Source organism: Prionailurus viverrinus, chromosome A3, assembly GCF_022837055.1.
Source record: "Prionailurus viverrinus isolate Anna chromosome A3, UM_Priviv_1.0, whole genome shotgun sequence".
Lineage (NCBI taxonomy): Eukaryota > Metazoa > Chordata > Mammalia > Carnivora > Felidae > Prionailurus > Prionailurus viverrinus.
This window is the reverse complement of record NC_062563.1, coordinates 59,889,130-59,905,628: the sequence shown is the minus strand read 5'-3', so window position 1 is coordinate 59,905,628 and position 16,499 is coordinate 59,889,130. Positions and strand designations below refer to the sequence as shown.

Sequence of the window (16,499 nt, the reverse complement as noted above, 5' to 3'; positions counted from 1 at the left end):
GTAGTATCATTTTACAGGTAACTGCCCTCCCAGAAGTTAAATAACTTGCTTCGTGGAAGATTAGTGGCACCAAAAGTACCAGAGCCCACATAGTTGACAGAGTCATGATGTGCAAAGTTGATCAGAAAGCTTTTAAAAGCTTTTAAGTGTTGTTTATTGTATTTACCATACCTATGGTATGGATTTAAACAGTTTATTTTTGAGTTAGACATAACTAAGCAGCTTCCCTTCATGGAAACTTATGTATTACTGGCTTTGATTTCAGACAAAAGATGCAACTGACAGGGCACCAAAGGGATTTCCCAGTATCAAAAATGATCAAGTCTTCGATCCTAAGAAAAACTAAGTACTATAATATGACTTCACCTTGAGATGAAGTAAAGGACCGAATCCTTGGCACATATTAAGTATGCCATTATGTTACCTCAACCCTTTATGATTAACATAGGGTAAGGACTCAGCAATGTTATCTCAGTTATTTATAATTAACGCATAGTAAGAGCTCCAATTATGTCACCTGTTTTCGATACTCATGCCTGAAAATTTCCCTGAAGTTTAATGGGTTCTGTATCTAAACTTCCTCTGTGTATCTTTTGAGAAATCCAATAGGAAAAAGACCTATCTTTGATTGGAGAAATCCAACTTTCTTTAATAAATGGGTAGTCAAAACAAAGCCAGCCCAAGAAATGAGCACCTGCTGAGGGGTAAGAAGAGGGGCCGAACAGTCTTCTTGTTTCAGAAGAAATACTTACTTCTGAAAGTTTTTCTTTGCACAACGGACAATGCGGGGCATGGTCAAGGCAGCGCTCAAGGCATTTTAGGCAAAATGTATGTCCACATGGCGTAGTCACAGGCTCAAAGAGCAACCTGGAAAATATATCTGAGTTTTTAGCCAAAAATTGTCCAGAAGAGATTTTCAAATAATCTATTTTCTAAGAATTCCTTAAGACAATTTCCCTACTGTTGTAGAAATCAATTATATCTATTTCCATTTATAGCTTCCTTATCAAATTTTAGAAAATAAATCATTTATTGCTAAGGTATATATAATTTCTCTGATAATGAAAACCCTATTATGTTTATGATATCAAATTCAGGAAGGATGGATATTTCAAAGAGTTGCACAGATTCTACGTCATCCTACCTCATGCAAAGGGCACACTCAAAGTCCGTTACATCTATGGAGAGCTCTGGACCTTCTCCTACATTAGAGGTCATTTTCCTTTGAGGTGAGGAATCTGCCTCTGAAAAAGTTTAAAATGCTAAAATTAACACTGCTTATATGGATACCAGCATGCAATAATTGTATTTCCTCCGGCTAAAAGTGTTACATCAATGTAACAAATCATGCTAGGAAGGAATAGTTCCTAACCTGATTAACAATATACAGCAATAATTTATCTGGACAGTGGGCTTGAATAAAAGTTAAAGTTATAACTAAATTTTCCCTCGTTTTGACTATGAAATCCTTGTGGGATTAACCGTTCAAATTGTTCTATAATCTTAAAGCTGACATATTCTTTTCATTATTAATTTTAAACTATCTGTGTAAAAATAAAAAAAAAGAAAACATTGGGGGTGCCTGGGTGGCTCAGTCAGTTAAGTGTCCGACATTGGCTCGTGTCATGATCTCACTGTTCGTGAGTTCGAGCCCCGCGTCAGGCTCTATGCTAACAGCTCGGAGCCTGGAGGCTGCTTTGGATTCTGTGTATCCCTCTCTCTCTGTTCCTCCCCCACTTGCTCGCTCTCTCTCTCTCTCTCTCTCTCTCTCTCTCTCTCTCTCTCAAAAATAAATAAAGATTAAGAAAAATTTAAAAAAAATTAAAAAATGCATTGAATATTAGCTAACATTCTATCACTCTGGAGTCACACAACTCCATGATAAAATAGTTTACTGACCTTTTTTGGGAATTTTCCCAGGACCATTCAGGTCATGCACATCCTCCATATCATTTGGAAACTGTCTCTTTAAACTGGTGCTGGGTGCTCCTGGAAGGATACTTTCTAACACTTCTTTATCCTCCTCAAAGTGCAGACCCAGTATAAAATACAAAACCGAAGAATTTGTATTTCTGAACACATCGGATTTCTCAGATGGATTCTGGTTAAGTAGGAAAAAAGAATCCAAAATATTAAAGAAATCACAAAATCAGAGAAAACAGTATTCATGCAGTAGCCTTTCTTAGACATCTTTGGAAAAAACAGGATTGTACTCTTCATTCATGACTGGTTTCATCTATTAACTTCTAAGATGAGCTTTGCACTTCCTGTAGTAAAATACAGAATAATTCTCCTTGAGACAGATCAACTGAATATCAGTCTTCATATATTCAAATCATCCCTCTGCTTTCTTTTCTCCAAGCCAAAATAAGTTCAGGTCTCCTGATGCTTGGGGTTCCCAATGTGTGCTGTCCTAAATCTTTCTTTCTACATGTTTCTTTGCATTGTTTTCGTTACTTCCATCAATTTCCTTTAAAAGGTTCGACTCTAAGGTTGAGGAGCTAGAACCTGTCTTGAGAAGTACTTCCAACTAATATAACACCACAGTTTGAATAACTTGTAAATGTTGAAAATTAAGGAATTACATAAAGTTTAATCAAGATAAAATTGACAAACACATGCACTTCGTACCTTAGAACTCCCTGCATTGTCACCTTCTTCCAGAGGCTGGGTGTTTATATCACTGGCACACTGAGCCTTCAACCTGCTGTTCAATATTCTGCTTTGGATGGAAGGTGTTAAATTTTGATGCACATTTTCTGAAGCTGGGAACAACACCTCACACATTACCTGTAAAATTTCCAAGAAGAAAAAAATATGTTTTAAAACACTTTTGAAAAATACATAGTATGCCTTAAAGATCCAAAGGAAACTACGGGGCAAACTGATCCAAGACATTGAAAAGAATAGTTACCATATTCCAATTGCCAATGTTTTAAAACTCAAGTTTCTGAAACCATAATCGATGCTTTAAGCATTCTGGCTAGCAGTACCTTTCCACTTTAGTCTAACCAACTACAAAATATGAGCATCACTATTTCTGTCTGGCCCTTACACATCTGCTACAGAAAATCACCCCTAAAGTCTCAGGGTTAAGGGAGAAAAGTGGGGTCTAGAGGTTGCAGGGGTCCTAAATTAAATCCAAGTCGTGATCACCCACAGGACTGAGACATTTCTAGAGGACTGCTCAACTTGCAAGAGAACTGGAAGAGCCACCTCGTAAAGAACTATAAAAGGAAGACAAGGTGAAGGGCCGTAATTCTAGTTCAAGAGCCACAGACCAGCCTTTGGTGGTAGGGGGAAGTAACTGCCAATCACTCGATGGTCCTGCCAATCCTCATGGACTCAGCTGAAATCCAAGGGATTAAGAGAAGTACAAAGCAGTGACTGAAACCTAATAAAGAGTCCTCCATGGTTCTTCATGTCACAGGTCAGTGCACCACACCCATAACTGCTGTATCAAGAAGAAACAGCACTCAGCATGGACATCAATGTCCTCAGCACTGGCTCTGAGGGGCTTCACTAGAGCAGCAGAAGGCTGCCTGGGAGGATACCATGTTTCACGGGCACCACCAGGCACTGTTTTGGGACTGTGTGAGACAGAAGACACCTACCACTCACAGAATGCTACAGGGAAAAACATCATATCTGAAATAGCACCAGACTGACAAGAAGCACCACAAGATCTAGATTCTGGTCCTGGGACCTTTATACATCTGCTTAATTTTGAACTCAAGCTGAATTTCCTATGATGCTGTTGTAAAAAGCAGTTGAGACCCATTTTAACATTCTTGTGAAATGTGCAGGTGGAACAAAGCAGGCAGGGATAGTTAGAAAAGCCAATGTTAAGATTCAATGTTATTTTGACAAGTTGAAACAACGGCCAAAACCAGTAAGTGATGATCTGACAGCATTAGCGAAGACCGACAGACTGCATAATAAAAGGATAAAAAAAATATTGCTACAAGGTTCTCACTGAAAACAAACAAAAAAGATGTAGGTGTTTTGTCTAACTATGAGCCAATGGTGTGATGGTATTAGGCTAAAAATAAACATGCCTCATGAAATGAACACAAGGGAAGGTGAAAGGTTCCCCCTATAGTTGTCAGATTTGGATGCTGGGGTACACTAAATGTATCCAAAGGAGGAAACCTTACTACCTTATAAGGATGTTCAGGCCAAAGAAAGACTTGAGACAAAGATAACAATCCATCTCAAATATCTAAGGTGCTTTAAAATGGAGAAGGAAGAATAGATTCATTATTCCTTGTTGCCAAAAATAAAACTAGACTGGAAAGTGGAAATTACAAGGTAAATGTGTGGTAGAAGTCAGCGATAGTGTTAAAATAGGGAAACACTGACATAAAAACCAGAACTGCTGGTCACTGCACCTGCTAAGACTGTAACTATTGTACAGGCTCTTTTACAGTAAGTGTGACTCAGTGACTTCTAAGAAGACTGGGTTAAAGACCTGAATAAGAAAAAAAAAAAAAAAAAAAAAAAAAAAAAAAAGACCTGAATAAGAGAGAAGATATTTCTGCCTTCTTCTGGTGAAGCTTTGCTAAAACTTTCAAGTCAACCTATGCAGCTAGACTGGTATATTTTGCGTATTATCACAATGGCTTTTATAGGGCTCCTATACAAATGATAATGCTTGAAATTACCACTCTAAGAAAACTCACTTTGCCTCTCCAGTCTCACACATGGATCCTCCCTCACTAGCACGTGCCATTATTTCAGCAGAACAGAGCTACACGAAAGCCATCTCACTGTGCTTTATCCCTGGATGAAATTTATCAAGTACATGAAACTCATCATTATTCCTGTGTGTCTTTAATCATATTGTCATGAATATTAAGAATTATATTTCTTGTTTATGTGACAGGAGTCACTAGAATGAACACAAGGGCTATATAAATGAGACTTAAAGAAGAAAGTCATTTAAAGAAAATCACACCTTCTGTGCTTCTTTCTTCACAGAGTTACACTCAGGATTTAAAGCAAGGCAGTAGAGAAACTCCTTCAACACTTCCTTACTTCTTCCCAATCCAGAAAGAGCCTGAGCTTTCACATGATGCCCCTGGATTCATCAAAAAACAAATATACATTTTAAAAAATGGTGTGATTATATTCTTGTATACAAGGAGACCTGAAAAAAACCATTAGAACTATTTAATTTTCAAATTAGCTAGAATAAACAAAAACCCATCAAGGTTGGCTCTAGCTCTTCTACCTTGGAAACCAAGCAAACCCAAATGTCTCATAAACACAATCCACAATCAGCCAACAGGGGTCACCGGACTAGGAATTTGAGCCCAAGGCAGTTCCAAGGTACATGCTAAGAGGGAACTGGCTATCTACCAACTTTAAATACGCTCAGCAATCACAGATCACAACCATGTTCCTGTCTTCATGGAGCATATAGACTTGTGAGGTAAGACAGACATGAGCAGAAATATCTATAACACAAAGCATAGCCTACAAAATACTACAACAGAAATAAACAAAGTGTAATATGGATCAGAATTTTCCACCAGCATTTTTTTTGGTAATTGCAGTATTTTCTCAAATCATTGTAAATACTGTAATGTATCAGTTCACATATTATCTTTAGTCTTTTTCTTATTTATTTTTTCTTGTTACTCTCTGGTTCTTTGTTCATATTTAAGAAAGATGTACTGTTTCCAACTGTTTTTCTCTTATGCTGAGTCAGACCCTCGTCCTCCATAGTCTTCACTGCTGAATGGAAGCTTTTTTGGGTCCTTTGTCTACATAAAAGAGATGTATTTGAGAGATTTTATTTTCAGGTGTGTGACAGGGAAGTCAGGCCTTATGCTGGGAGCCCCATGTACCAGGATTTAGAGGGGCTTCCTTGGGGGGTGGGGGAAGGACCTGTCACATGCATTGGCAGCCACAATTTTCCCCAGGCAGTTTGTGCAATTCTTTGCAGGAAGTCGGGGTGAGGCACTAGGACTTTTCTTTCTCCACTACTGATCTGCATGGCAGAGTGAACTGGCACCATCAAGCAAACCTTCTCTCTTATTCCTTTCCTAAGAGCTTAAATCGAATCCTTCCTGGAGTTTATATTATGATGTGAACTCGGTTCCCATTGAACTATAACATCCTCTGCTCTTTCATCCATTAACCTGCATTCCAAACATTTTCTGAGCTTTCTAATCTCATAAATGTTCCTCATTCTCTTCAGCTATAGCCTTATACTTGCTTATACATTCTTGCCACCACAGTTTTAGGGACATATAATTTATATATAATAAAATCCACAAATTTTTATGAATACTTTTCAAATTTAAATTTTAGTTAGTTAATATATAGTGCAATATTGGTTTCAGGAGTAAATTTAGTCATTCATCACTTATATACAACGCTCAGTGCTCATCATAAGTGCCCTCATTAATACCCATCACCCATCTAGCTTATCTCCCACCCACCTACCTCCATAAACCTTCAGTTTGTTCTCTCAGAGTCTCTTGTGGTTTGTTCCCCTCTCTTCTCTTCCTCTACCTTACCACATGTTCTGTTTGGTTTCTTAAATTCCACATGCGAGTGCAATCATATGGTATTTGTCATTCTCTGATTGATTTATTTCACTTAGCAAAATACATTCTAGCTCCATGCATGTTGTTGCAAATGGCAAGATTTCAATCTTTTTGATGGCTGAGTGATATTCCATTGCACGTATACAACTGTATGTATGGATACAATTCCATTGTGTGTGTGTGTGTGTGTGTGTGTGTGTGTGTTTATGATGTATACCACATCTTCTTTATCCATTCATCAGTTGATGGACCTTTGGGCTCTCTTCATAGTTAGGCTATTGTTGATAATGCTGCTATAAACATTGGGTGCATATATTCCTCTGAATCTGTATTTTTTTATCCTTTGGGTAAATACCTAATAGTGCAACTGCTGGATCGTAGGGTAGGTCTATTTTTAGTTTTTTGAGGAACCCCCACACTGTTGTCCAGAGTGGCTGCACCAATGTGCATTCCTACCAGCAGTACAAGAGGGTTCCCCTTTCTCTGCATCCTCACCAACACCTGTTGTTTCTTGTGTTGTTAATTTTAGCCATTCTGACCAGTATGAGGTGATACCTCATTGTGGTTTTGATTTGTATTTGCCTGATGATGAGTGATGTTGAGCATCTTTTCATGTGTCTGTTAGCCATCTGGATGCCTTCTTTGGGAAAGTTCCTATTCATGTCTTCTGCCCATTTCTTAACTGGGTTATTTGTTTTTTGAGCGTTGAGTTTGATTTTGGATACTAACCCATTACCAGATGTGTCATTTGCAAATATCTTTTCCCAATCTGTAGGCTTCCTTTTAGTTTTATTGTTTCCTTCATTGTGCAGAAGTTTTTTTTATCTTAATGAGGTCCCAATAGTTCATGTTTGTTTTTGTTCCCTTTGCCTTTGGCGATGTGTCCAGTAAGTTGCTCCAGCCAAGGTCAAAGAGGTTGCTGCCCATGTTCTCTAGGATTTTGATGGTTTCCTATCTCACATTTAGGTCTTTCATCCATTTTGAATTCATTTTTGTGTATGGTGTAAGAAAGTGGTCCAGTTTCATTCTTCTGCATGTTGCTGTCCAGTTTTCCCAGCACCATTTGTTGAAGAGACTGTCTTTTTACCATTAGATATTCTTTCCTGCTTTGTCAATGATTACTTGACCATATAGCTGTGGGTCCATTTTTGGGTTTTCTATTCTGTTCTATTGATCTGTTTTTGTGCCAATACTATATGGTCTTGATGACTATAGCTTTATCATATAGCTTAAAATCTAGAGTTGTGATGCCTCCAGTTTTTTCTTTTCCAGGATTGCTTTAGCTATTCAGGGTCTTTTCTGGTTCCATACAAATTTTACATAGAAACATATTGTTTGTTCTAGTTCTGCAAAGAATGCTGGTGGTATTTTGATTGCATTAAATGCATAGGTTGCTTTGGGTAACAAGCAACTAGAACAATGTTTGTTCTTCCAATCCGTGAGCATGGAATGTTTTTCCATTTCTTTGTGTCCTCTTCAATTTCTTTCATAAGTCTTCTGTAGTTTTTGGAGTACAGATCTTTTGTCTCTTAATTAGGTTTATTCTTAGGTATCTTATTGGTTTGGGTGCAATTGTAAATAGGAATAATTCCTTGATTTTTCTGTTTTGTTATTTGTGTATAGAAATGCAACAGATTCCTGCACATTGATTTTATATTCTAAAATTTTGCTGAATTCATGTATCAGTTCTAACAATTTTTTGGTGGAGTCTTTCAGATTTTCTACATAGGTACAGTGTCATCTGCAAACAGTAAAAGTTTGCCTTCTTCCTTGATTTGTATACCCTTTCTTTTTGTTGTCTGATTGCTGAGGCTAGGACGTCCAGGACTATGTTAAATGGTAATGTTGAAAGTGGGCATCCTTGTCTTGTTCCTGACCATAAGGGAAAGGAGTTTTTCCCCACTGAGTATGATGTTATCTACAGGCCTTTCCTATATGGCCTTTATGATGTTGAGGTATGTTCCATCTATTCCTATTTTGTTAAGACTTTTTACCAATAATGGGTGCTGTATTTTGTCAAATGGTCTTTCTGCATCTATTGACCGGATCATATGGCTCTTATTCTTTTATTTTTTAAATGTTTTCATTTACTTTTCAGAGAGAGAGCATGAGAAGGGGAGGGGCAGAGAGAGAGGAGGACAGAGGATCTAAAGCAGGTTCAGCAGACAGCCCAATGTGGGACTCAAACTCACAAACCATGAGATCATGACCTGAGCCAAAGTCCAATGCTCAACCTACTGAGCCACCTAGGTGCCCCATATCCTTTCTTTTATTAATGTGGTGTATCATGTTGATTGATTTGTGAATATTAAGCCATCCCTGCAGCCCAGGAATAAATCCCACTTGATCATAGTGAATAACTCTTTTAATGTACTGCTGAATTCAATTTGCTAGTATCTTGTTGAGAATTTTTGCATCCAGGTCCATCAGGGACAGATATTGGCCTGTAATTCTCCTTTGCCAGGTATTGGAATCAAGGTAATGCTGGCTTCGTAGAATGAGTTTGGAAGTTTTCCTTCCATTTTTTTTTTTTTTTTGGAACAGTTTGAGAAGAATAAGTATTAACTCTTCTTTAAATGTCTGGTGGAACTCCCCTGGGAAGCCATCTGGCCCAGGACTCTTATTTGTTGGGAGATTTTTTAAAAATGTAATTTATTGTCAAGTTGGCTAATATACAGCGTATACAGTGTGCTCTTGGTTTTGGGGGTAGATTCCCGTGATTTATCACTTATATGCAACACCCAGTGCTCATCCAAACAAGTGCCCTCCTCAATGCCCATCACCAATTTTCCCCTTTCCCCCACACCCCCCACCCCATCAACCCTCAGGTTTTTCTCTGTATTTAAGAGTCTCTTATGGTTTGCCTCCCTCTCTGTTTGAAACTATTTTTTCCCTTCCTTTCTCCCATGGTCTTCTGTTAAGTTTCTCAAGTTCCACATATGAGTGAAAACATATGATATCTGTCTTTCTCTGACTTATTTCACTTAGCGTAATATCCTCCAGTTCCATCCATGTTGCTGAAAATGGCAGGATTTCATTCTTTCTCATTGCCAAGTAGTATTCCATTATATATATAAACCACATCTTCTTCATCCATTCATCAATTGATGGACATTTGGGCTCTTTCCATAATTTGGCTATTGTTGAAAGTGCTGCTATAAACATTGGGGTACATGCGCCCCTATAAATCAGCACTCCTGTATCCTTTGGATAAATTCCTGGTAGTGCTATTTCTGGGTCATACGGTAGTTCTATTTTCAATTTTTTGAGGAACCTCCCCACTGTTTTCCAGAGTGGCTGCACCAGTTTGCATTTGTTGGGAGATTTTTGGTTACTGATTCAATTTCTTTGCTTGTTATGGGTCTATTCAAATTTTCTATTTCTTCCTGTTCCAGTTTTGGTAGTTCGTGATATTCTAGGAATTTGTTAATTTCTTCCAGATTTCCCAGTTTGCTAGCATATAATTTTTCATAGTATTCTCTTATAATTGTTTCATTTCTATGGTGTTGGTTGTGATCTGTCCTCTTTAAGTGGTGATTTTATCTATCTATTTGGTTCCTATCTTTTTTCTTTTTGAGAAGTCTAGCTAGGGGTTTACCAATTTTAAATGTGCAATGTATGACATTTGACAAATGTATACACTGTGTAACTACAACCACAATCATGATGTAGCACATTTCCATCACCCCAGAAAGTTCCCTCATGCCCTTTGAAGTCAATCCTCTCTTCTCTCCAAGTTCAGGAACAACTGATCTGTCACTACAGTTTTGCCTTTTTGACAATTTCATATAAATGTAATCACACATGTTTTTGTGTTCCTTCCTTCACTTAACGTGATGCTTCTGAGGTTCACCCGCATTGTTGAATAGACAGATACTTCATTATTCCCTATCACCATGTAGGGTTCCACTGAATGATTATACTACAATCTTCTTATTTGAATTTTTTAATTTTTAAAAAGAAATTTTATTAATTTCATAGTACTTCATTCAGACAAGTGAATCACGCACAATAAACCAGAAATTTTTAAGTTACCAGACATTTGCTGACCAGTAACCTTACTCAAATGGACAGTTATGATAGGTCATATGCACAGTACAACTTCTCTTGTTTATCTCCTTGAAAAGTCTCAGGAATGACAGGTTGTGGGAGTTAAAGCAAACAAACACAAAAAAATACTGTCACATAGCCCAAAACTAAGAATTTGAACTCCTCCAGATGATAGCTGAATCCAGTTTTTTCAATCCAGATTTATTGAAGAACAATTAACAAATATAACATATAAAACATAGCACCCAACATGATGATTTGATACATACATACATTGTGAAATGATTCCCACAGTCAAGGTAATTAACATATATACCACCTCACATAGTTAACTCTTTTCTTTCTTTCTTCCTTTTCTTCTTTTTTTTGCAGCGAGGACACTTAAAATCTACTTTCAACAAATTTCAAGTATGTAATCCTGTATTACTAACTATAGTCACCATGCTGTATATTAGATCCTCAGAACCTGTTCTTCTTATAGTTGTACCTTTGACTTACATCTCCCCATTTTTCCCTGCCTCCAGGCACTGGCAATCACCACTCTATTCTTTTTTTTTTCAATATATGAAATTTATTGTCAAATTGGTTTCCATACAACATACAGTGCTCATCCCAAAAGGTGCCCTCCTCAATACCCACCACCCACCCTCCCCTCCCTCCCACCCCCCCATCAACCCTCAGTTTGTTCTCAGTTTTTAAGGGTCTCTTATGCTTTGGCTCTCTCCCACTCTAACCTCTTTTTTTTTTTCCTTCCCCTCCCCCATGGGTTTCTGTAAGTTTCTCAGGATCCACATAAGAGTGAAAACATATGGTATCTGTCTTTCTCTGTATGGCTTATTTCACTTAGCATCGCACTCCCCAGTTCCATCCACGTTGCTACAAAGGGTCATATTTCATTCTTTCTCATTGCCATGTAGTACTCCATTGTGTATATAAACCACCATTTCTTTATCCATTCATCAGTTGATGGACATTTAGGCTCTTTCCATAATTTGAGAGTGCTGCTATAAACACTGGGGTACAAGTGCCCCTATGCATCAGTACTCCTGTATCCCTTGGGTAAATTCCTAGCAGTGCTACTGCTGGGTCATAGGGTAGGTCTATTTTTAATTTTGTGAGGAACCTACACACTGTTTTCCAGAGTGGCTGCACCAGTTTGCATTTCCACCAACAGTACAAGAGGGTTCCCATTTCTCCACATCCTCTGCAGCATCTATAGTCTCCTGATTTGTTCACTTTGGCGACTCTGACTGGCGTGAGGTGATATCTGAGTGTGGTTTTGATTTATATTTCCCTGATAAGGAGCGATGTTGAGCATCTTTTCATGTTCCTGTTGGCCATCCGGATGTCTTCTTTAGAGAAGTGTCTATTCATGTTTTCTGCCCATTTCTTCACTGGATTATTGGTTTTTCGGGTGTGGAGTTTGGTGAGCTCTTTATACATTTTGGATACTAGCCCATTGTCCGGTATGTCATCTGCAAATATCTTTTCCCATTCCGTTGGTTGCCTTTTAGTTTTGTTGGTTGTTTCCTTTGCTGTGCAGAAGCTTTTTATCTTCATAAGGTCCCAGTAGTTCATTTTTGCTTTTAATTCCCTTGCCTTTGGGGATGTGTCAAGTAAGAAATTGCTACGACTGAGGTCAGAGAGGTCTTTTCCTGCTTTCTCCTCTAGGGTTTTGATGGTTTCCTGTCTCACATTCAGGTCCTTTATCCATTTTGAGTTTGTTTTTGTGAATAGTGTGAGAAAGTGATCTAGTTTCAATCTTCTGCATGTTGCTGTCCAGTTCTCCCAGCACCATTTGTTAAAGAGACTGTCTTTTTTCCATTGGATGTTCTTTCCTGCTTTGTCAAAGATGAGTTGGCCATACGTTTGTGGGTCTAGTTCTGGGGTTTCTATTCTATTCCATTGGTCTGTGTCTGTTTTTGTGCCAATACCATGCTGTCTTGATGATGACAGCTTTGTAGTAGAGGCTAAAGTCTGGGATTGTGATGCCTCCCGCTTTGGTCTTCTTCTTCAAAATTACTTTGGCTATTCAGGGCCTTTTGTGGTTCCACATGAATTTTAGGATTGCTTGGTCTAGTTTTGAGAAGAATGCTGGTGCAATTTTGATTGGGATTGCATTGAATGTGTAGATAGCTTTGGGTAGTCCTGACATTTTAACAATATTTATTCTTCCAATCCATGAGCACGGAATGTTTTTCCATTTCTTTCTATCTTCTTCAATTTCCTTCATAAGCTTTCTATAGTTTTCAGCCTACAGATCTTTTACATCTTTGGTTAGGTTTATTCCTAGGTATTTTATGCTTCTTGGTGCAATTGTGAATGGGATCAGTTTCTTTATTTGTCTTTTGTTGCTTCGTTGTTAGTGTATAAGAATGCAACTGATTTCTGTACATTGATTTTGTATCCTGCAACTTTGCTGAATTCATGTATCAGTTCTAGCAGACTTTTGGTGGAGTCTATCGGATTTTCCATGTATAGTATCATGTCATCTGCAAAAAGTGAAAGCTTGACTTCATCTTTGCCAATTTTGATGCCTTTGATTTCCTTTTGTTGTCTGGTTGCTGATGCTAGAACTTCCAACATTATGTTAAACAACAGCGAATCACCACTCTATTCTATGAAATCAGATTTTATTTTTTTTTAGGTTCCACATATACTGGTAGCACACAGTATCTGTCTTCTCTATCTGGTTTACTTCACTTAGCGCAGTGCCCTCCAAGTTCATCCACACTGTTAAAAATAACACAATTTCCTTCTGTTTTAAGGCTGAATATTCCTGTGTGTGTGTGTGCGTGCACACACACACACACACACACACACAGGTGTGCCTCTCACCTTCGTTATTCACCCACACTTAGGTTGTTTCCATTCTTGGCTACTGTGAATAATGCTGCAGTGAACATGAGAGTGTAGGTATGTTCAAGATACTGACTTCATTTCCTTTATATACCCAGAAATAGGACAGCTGAATCACACAGAAGTTCCATTTTTTATATGGGGAACCTGCATACAGTTTTCTATAATGGCTGTACCAATTTACATTACCACTAACAATGTACAAGCGTTTCCTTTTCTCCACATCTTTGCTAGTTATCTCTAGTATTTTTGATACTAGCCATCCTAACAAGGTGTAAGGTGATATTTCATTGTGGTTTTGATTTGCATGTCCTTGATGAGTGATGTTGAGCACCTTTTCATGTACCTATTGACTATTTGTATATCTTTTTTGGAAAAATGTCTATTCAGGTCCTTTGTCCATTTTTTAGTCTCCCTATTCAATTTTTGCTATTGAGTTGTAGGAGTTCTTCATCTATTTTGGATATTAGCCCATTATCAGATATATGGTCTGCAAATATTGTCTCCCACTCCACTGTTTGCCTTTTCAATTTATTGATTGTTTCCTTTGCTGTGTAGAAACTTCTAGTTTGATACACTCCCAACTTGTTTATTTTAGCTTTTGGTACCTCTACTTTTGGTATCATATCCAAAAAAATTATTGCCAAGACCACTCTCAAAGAACTTTCTCCTTATGTTTTGCTAGGAGTTTCGTAGTTTCAGGTTTTACATTTAAGTCTTTAAACCATTTCAAGTACATTTTTGTGAGTGGTATAAGATAGAAGTCCCGTTTCATTTGTTTGCATATGGAGATCTGCTTTTCCTAACACCATTTATTGAAGAAACCCTTTCCTCATTGTGTGTTCTTGGCACCCTGGTAGAAGATTAGTTGACTACATATGCATGGGTATATTTCTGGGCTTTAAATTTTGTTTCATTGGTTTATGTGGCTATTTTTATGCCAGTACTACACTGTTTTGCTTGCTATAACTTTGTAATATAGTTTGAAATCACGAAGTGTGATGCTTCCCACTTTGTTCTTTCTCAAGATTGTTTTGGCTACTAGGGATCTTTTGTGCTTCGCTATGAATTTTAGGATAGTTTTTTCCATTTCTGTGAAAAATCCCATTGGAATTTTGACAGGAATTGCACTGAATCTGTAGATTGCTTTGGGTAGTATGGATATTTTGACAATATCAACTCTCCCAATCTAAGAACACAGGATATCTTTCCATTTATTTGAATCTTCAATTTCTTTCATTAAGATCTTATGGCTTTCAGTGTACGGGTCTTTCACTTTCATGGTTAAATTCATTCCTAACTATTTTTTTATTCCAGATGCTACTGTCAATGGGATTTATTTTTTAATTTCTCTTCAAATAGTTTCTTGTTATTGTATAGGAATGCTAATTTGTGTTCTGCAACTTTAGAGAATTCCCTGGTTAGTTCCAACAGTTTTTTGGTGGAATATTCAGGGTTATCTATATAAAAAATCATGTCATCTGCAAGCAGGTAATTCTTCCTTTCTGATTGGATGCCTTTTTTCCCCACCTTTTTCTTGCCAAATTGCTGTGGTGAGGACTTCCAATATTATGTTGAATAGAAGTGGTAAAAATGGGCATCCTTGTCTTGTTCCTGATCTTAGAGGAGAGACTTAACATTTCAATCTTGAGTATGATGTTAGCTGTGGGATTGCCCATATAACCTATACTATGTTGAGGAACATCCCTTCTATACCTAATTTGTTGAGTTTTTATCATGACAGGATATTGAATTCTGTCAAATATTTTTTCTGCATCCATTGAGATGATCATATGATTTTTATCTTTCATTCTGTTAATGTGGTATATCACACTGATTGATGTGCAGAAGTGGAATCATACTTGCATCCCAGCAATATATCCCACTTGATCATGGTATATTCTTTTAACATGTTCCTGATTTTGATTTTGCTAGTATTTTGTTGAGGATTTATTGTGTCTATGTTCATCAGGGATATTGGCCTATAATTTTCTTGTAGTGTCCTTATCTGGATTCACTATAAAGGTAATGTTGGCCCCATAAAATGAGTTTGGAAGTATTCCTTCTTTTTCAATTCTTTCTAAAAATTTTGAGGATTGGTATTAATTCTTATTTAAATGTTTGGTAGAATTTATCTATGAAACCATTTGTCCTGGGCTTTGCTTTTTTGGGGAGATTTTGATTACTGATTCATTCTCCTTGCTGATTACTGGTATGTTCAGATTTTTTATTACTTCATGATGAAGTCTTTTTTTTTCTTTTTTTAAAAAAATTTTATTTAAACTTCAGTTAGTTAACATACAGTGTAAGCTTAGTTTCAGGTATACAATACAGTGATTCTGCAGTTCATCAGCCGGTACTCATCACAACAAATGTATTCCTTAATCTCCATCACTTCCATCCATCCCCCCCCATCTCCCTTCCACTAACCATCAGTTTGTTCTCTATAGTTGAGACTTTTTTTTTCAATTTTTAAAATTTGTTTTATTTATTTTTTTAGAGAGAGAGTGCTAGCAGGGGAGAGGGTGGGTGAGAGAGAGAGAGAGAGAGAGAGAGAGAGAGAGAGAGAGAGAAAATCTTAAACAGGCTCCATGCTCAGCTTGGAGCCTGTTGTGGGGCTTGATCCCACAACACTGGTATCACAACCTGAGCCAAAATCAAGAGTCAGGCACTCAACCGACTGAGCCACCCCCAAGAGCCCATTTTTTACTTTATCTCTTTTTTTTCTTTGCTCATTTTATTTCTTTTTTTTAAAAAATGTTTATTTATTCTGAAAGAGAGGAGGGGTGGGGCAAAGAGCGAGAATCTCAAGCAGGTTCCACACTGTCAATGCAGAGCCTCATGCGGGGCTCATCTCACAAACCATGATATTCATGATTAAGTCTTGATTAAGTTGTATGTTTCCAGAAATTTATCCATTTCTTCCAAGTTATATAACTTGTTGGCACATAATTACTCATAGTCTTTTATGAATGGTATTTCTGTGGCATCAGTTATAATGCTTCCTCCATTTATAATTTCATTTCTTTCAGT

At 37.5% G+C, this 16,499-nt stretch overlaps 1 protein-coding gene across 1 annotated transcript in view; it reads right to left on the bottom strand.

The window, feature by feature from the left end:
* The window catches only part of LONRF2 (LON peptidase N-terminal domain and ring finger 2), a 48,716-nt gene that overhangs the window by 14,249 nt on the left and 17,968 nt on the right, over nucleotides 1-16,499 (bottom strand). Inside the window, exons 3-7 of the mRNA XM_047851190.1 lie at nucleotides 4,958-5,080; nucleotides 2,632-2,790; nucleotides 1,900-2,101; nucleotides 1,145-1,244; nucleotides 753-867 (exon numbers count right to left, since the gene is read on the bottom strand). Of these exons, the coding sequence (XP_047707146.1) occupies nucleotides 753-867; nucleotides 1,145-1,244; nucleotides 1,900-2,101; nucleotides 2,632-2,790; nucleotides 4,958-5,080 (699 nt within the window). The remainder of the gene's footprint in view (nucleotides 1-752; nucleotides 868-1,144; nucleotides 1,245-1,899; nucleotides 2,102-2,631; nucleotides 2,791-4,957; nucleotides 5,081-16,499) is intronic.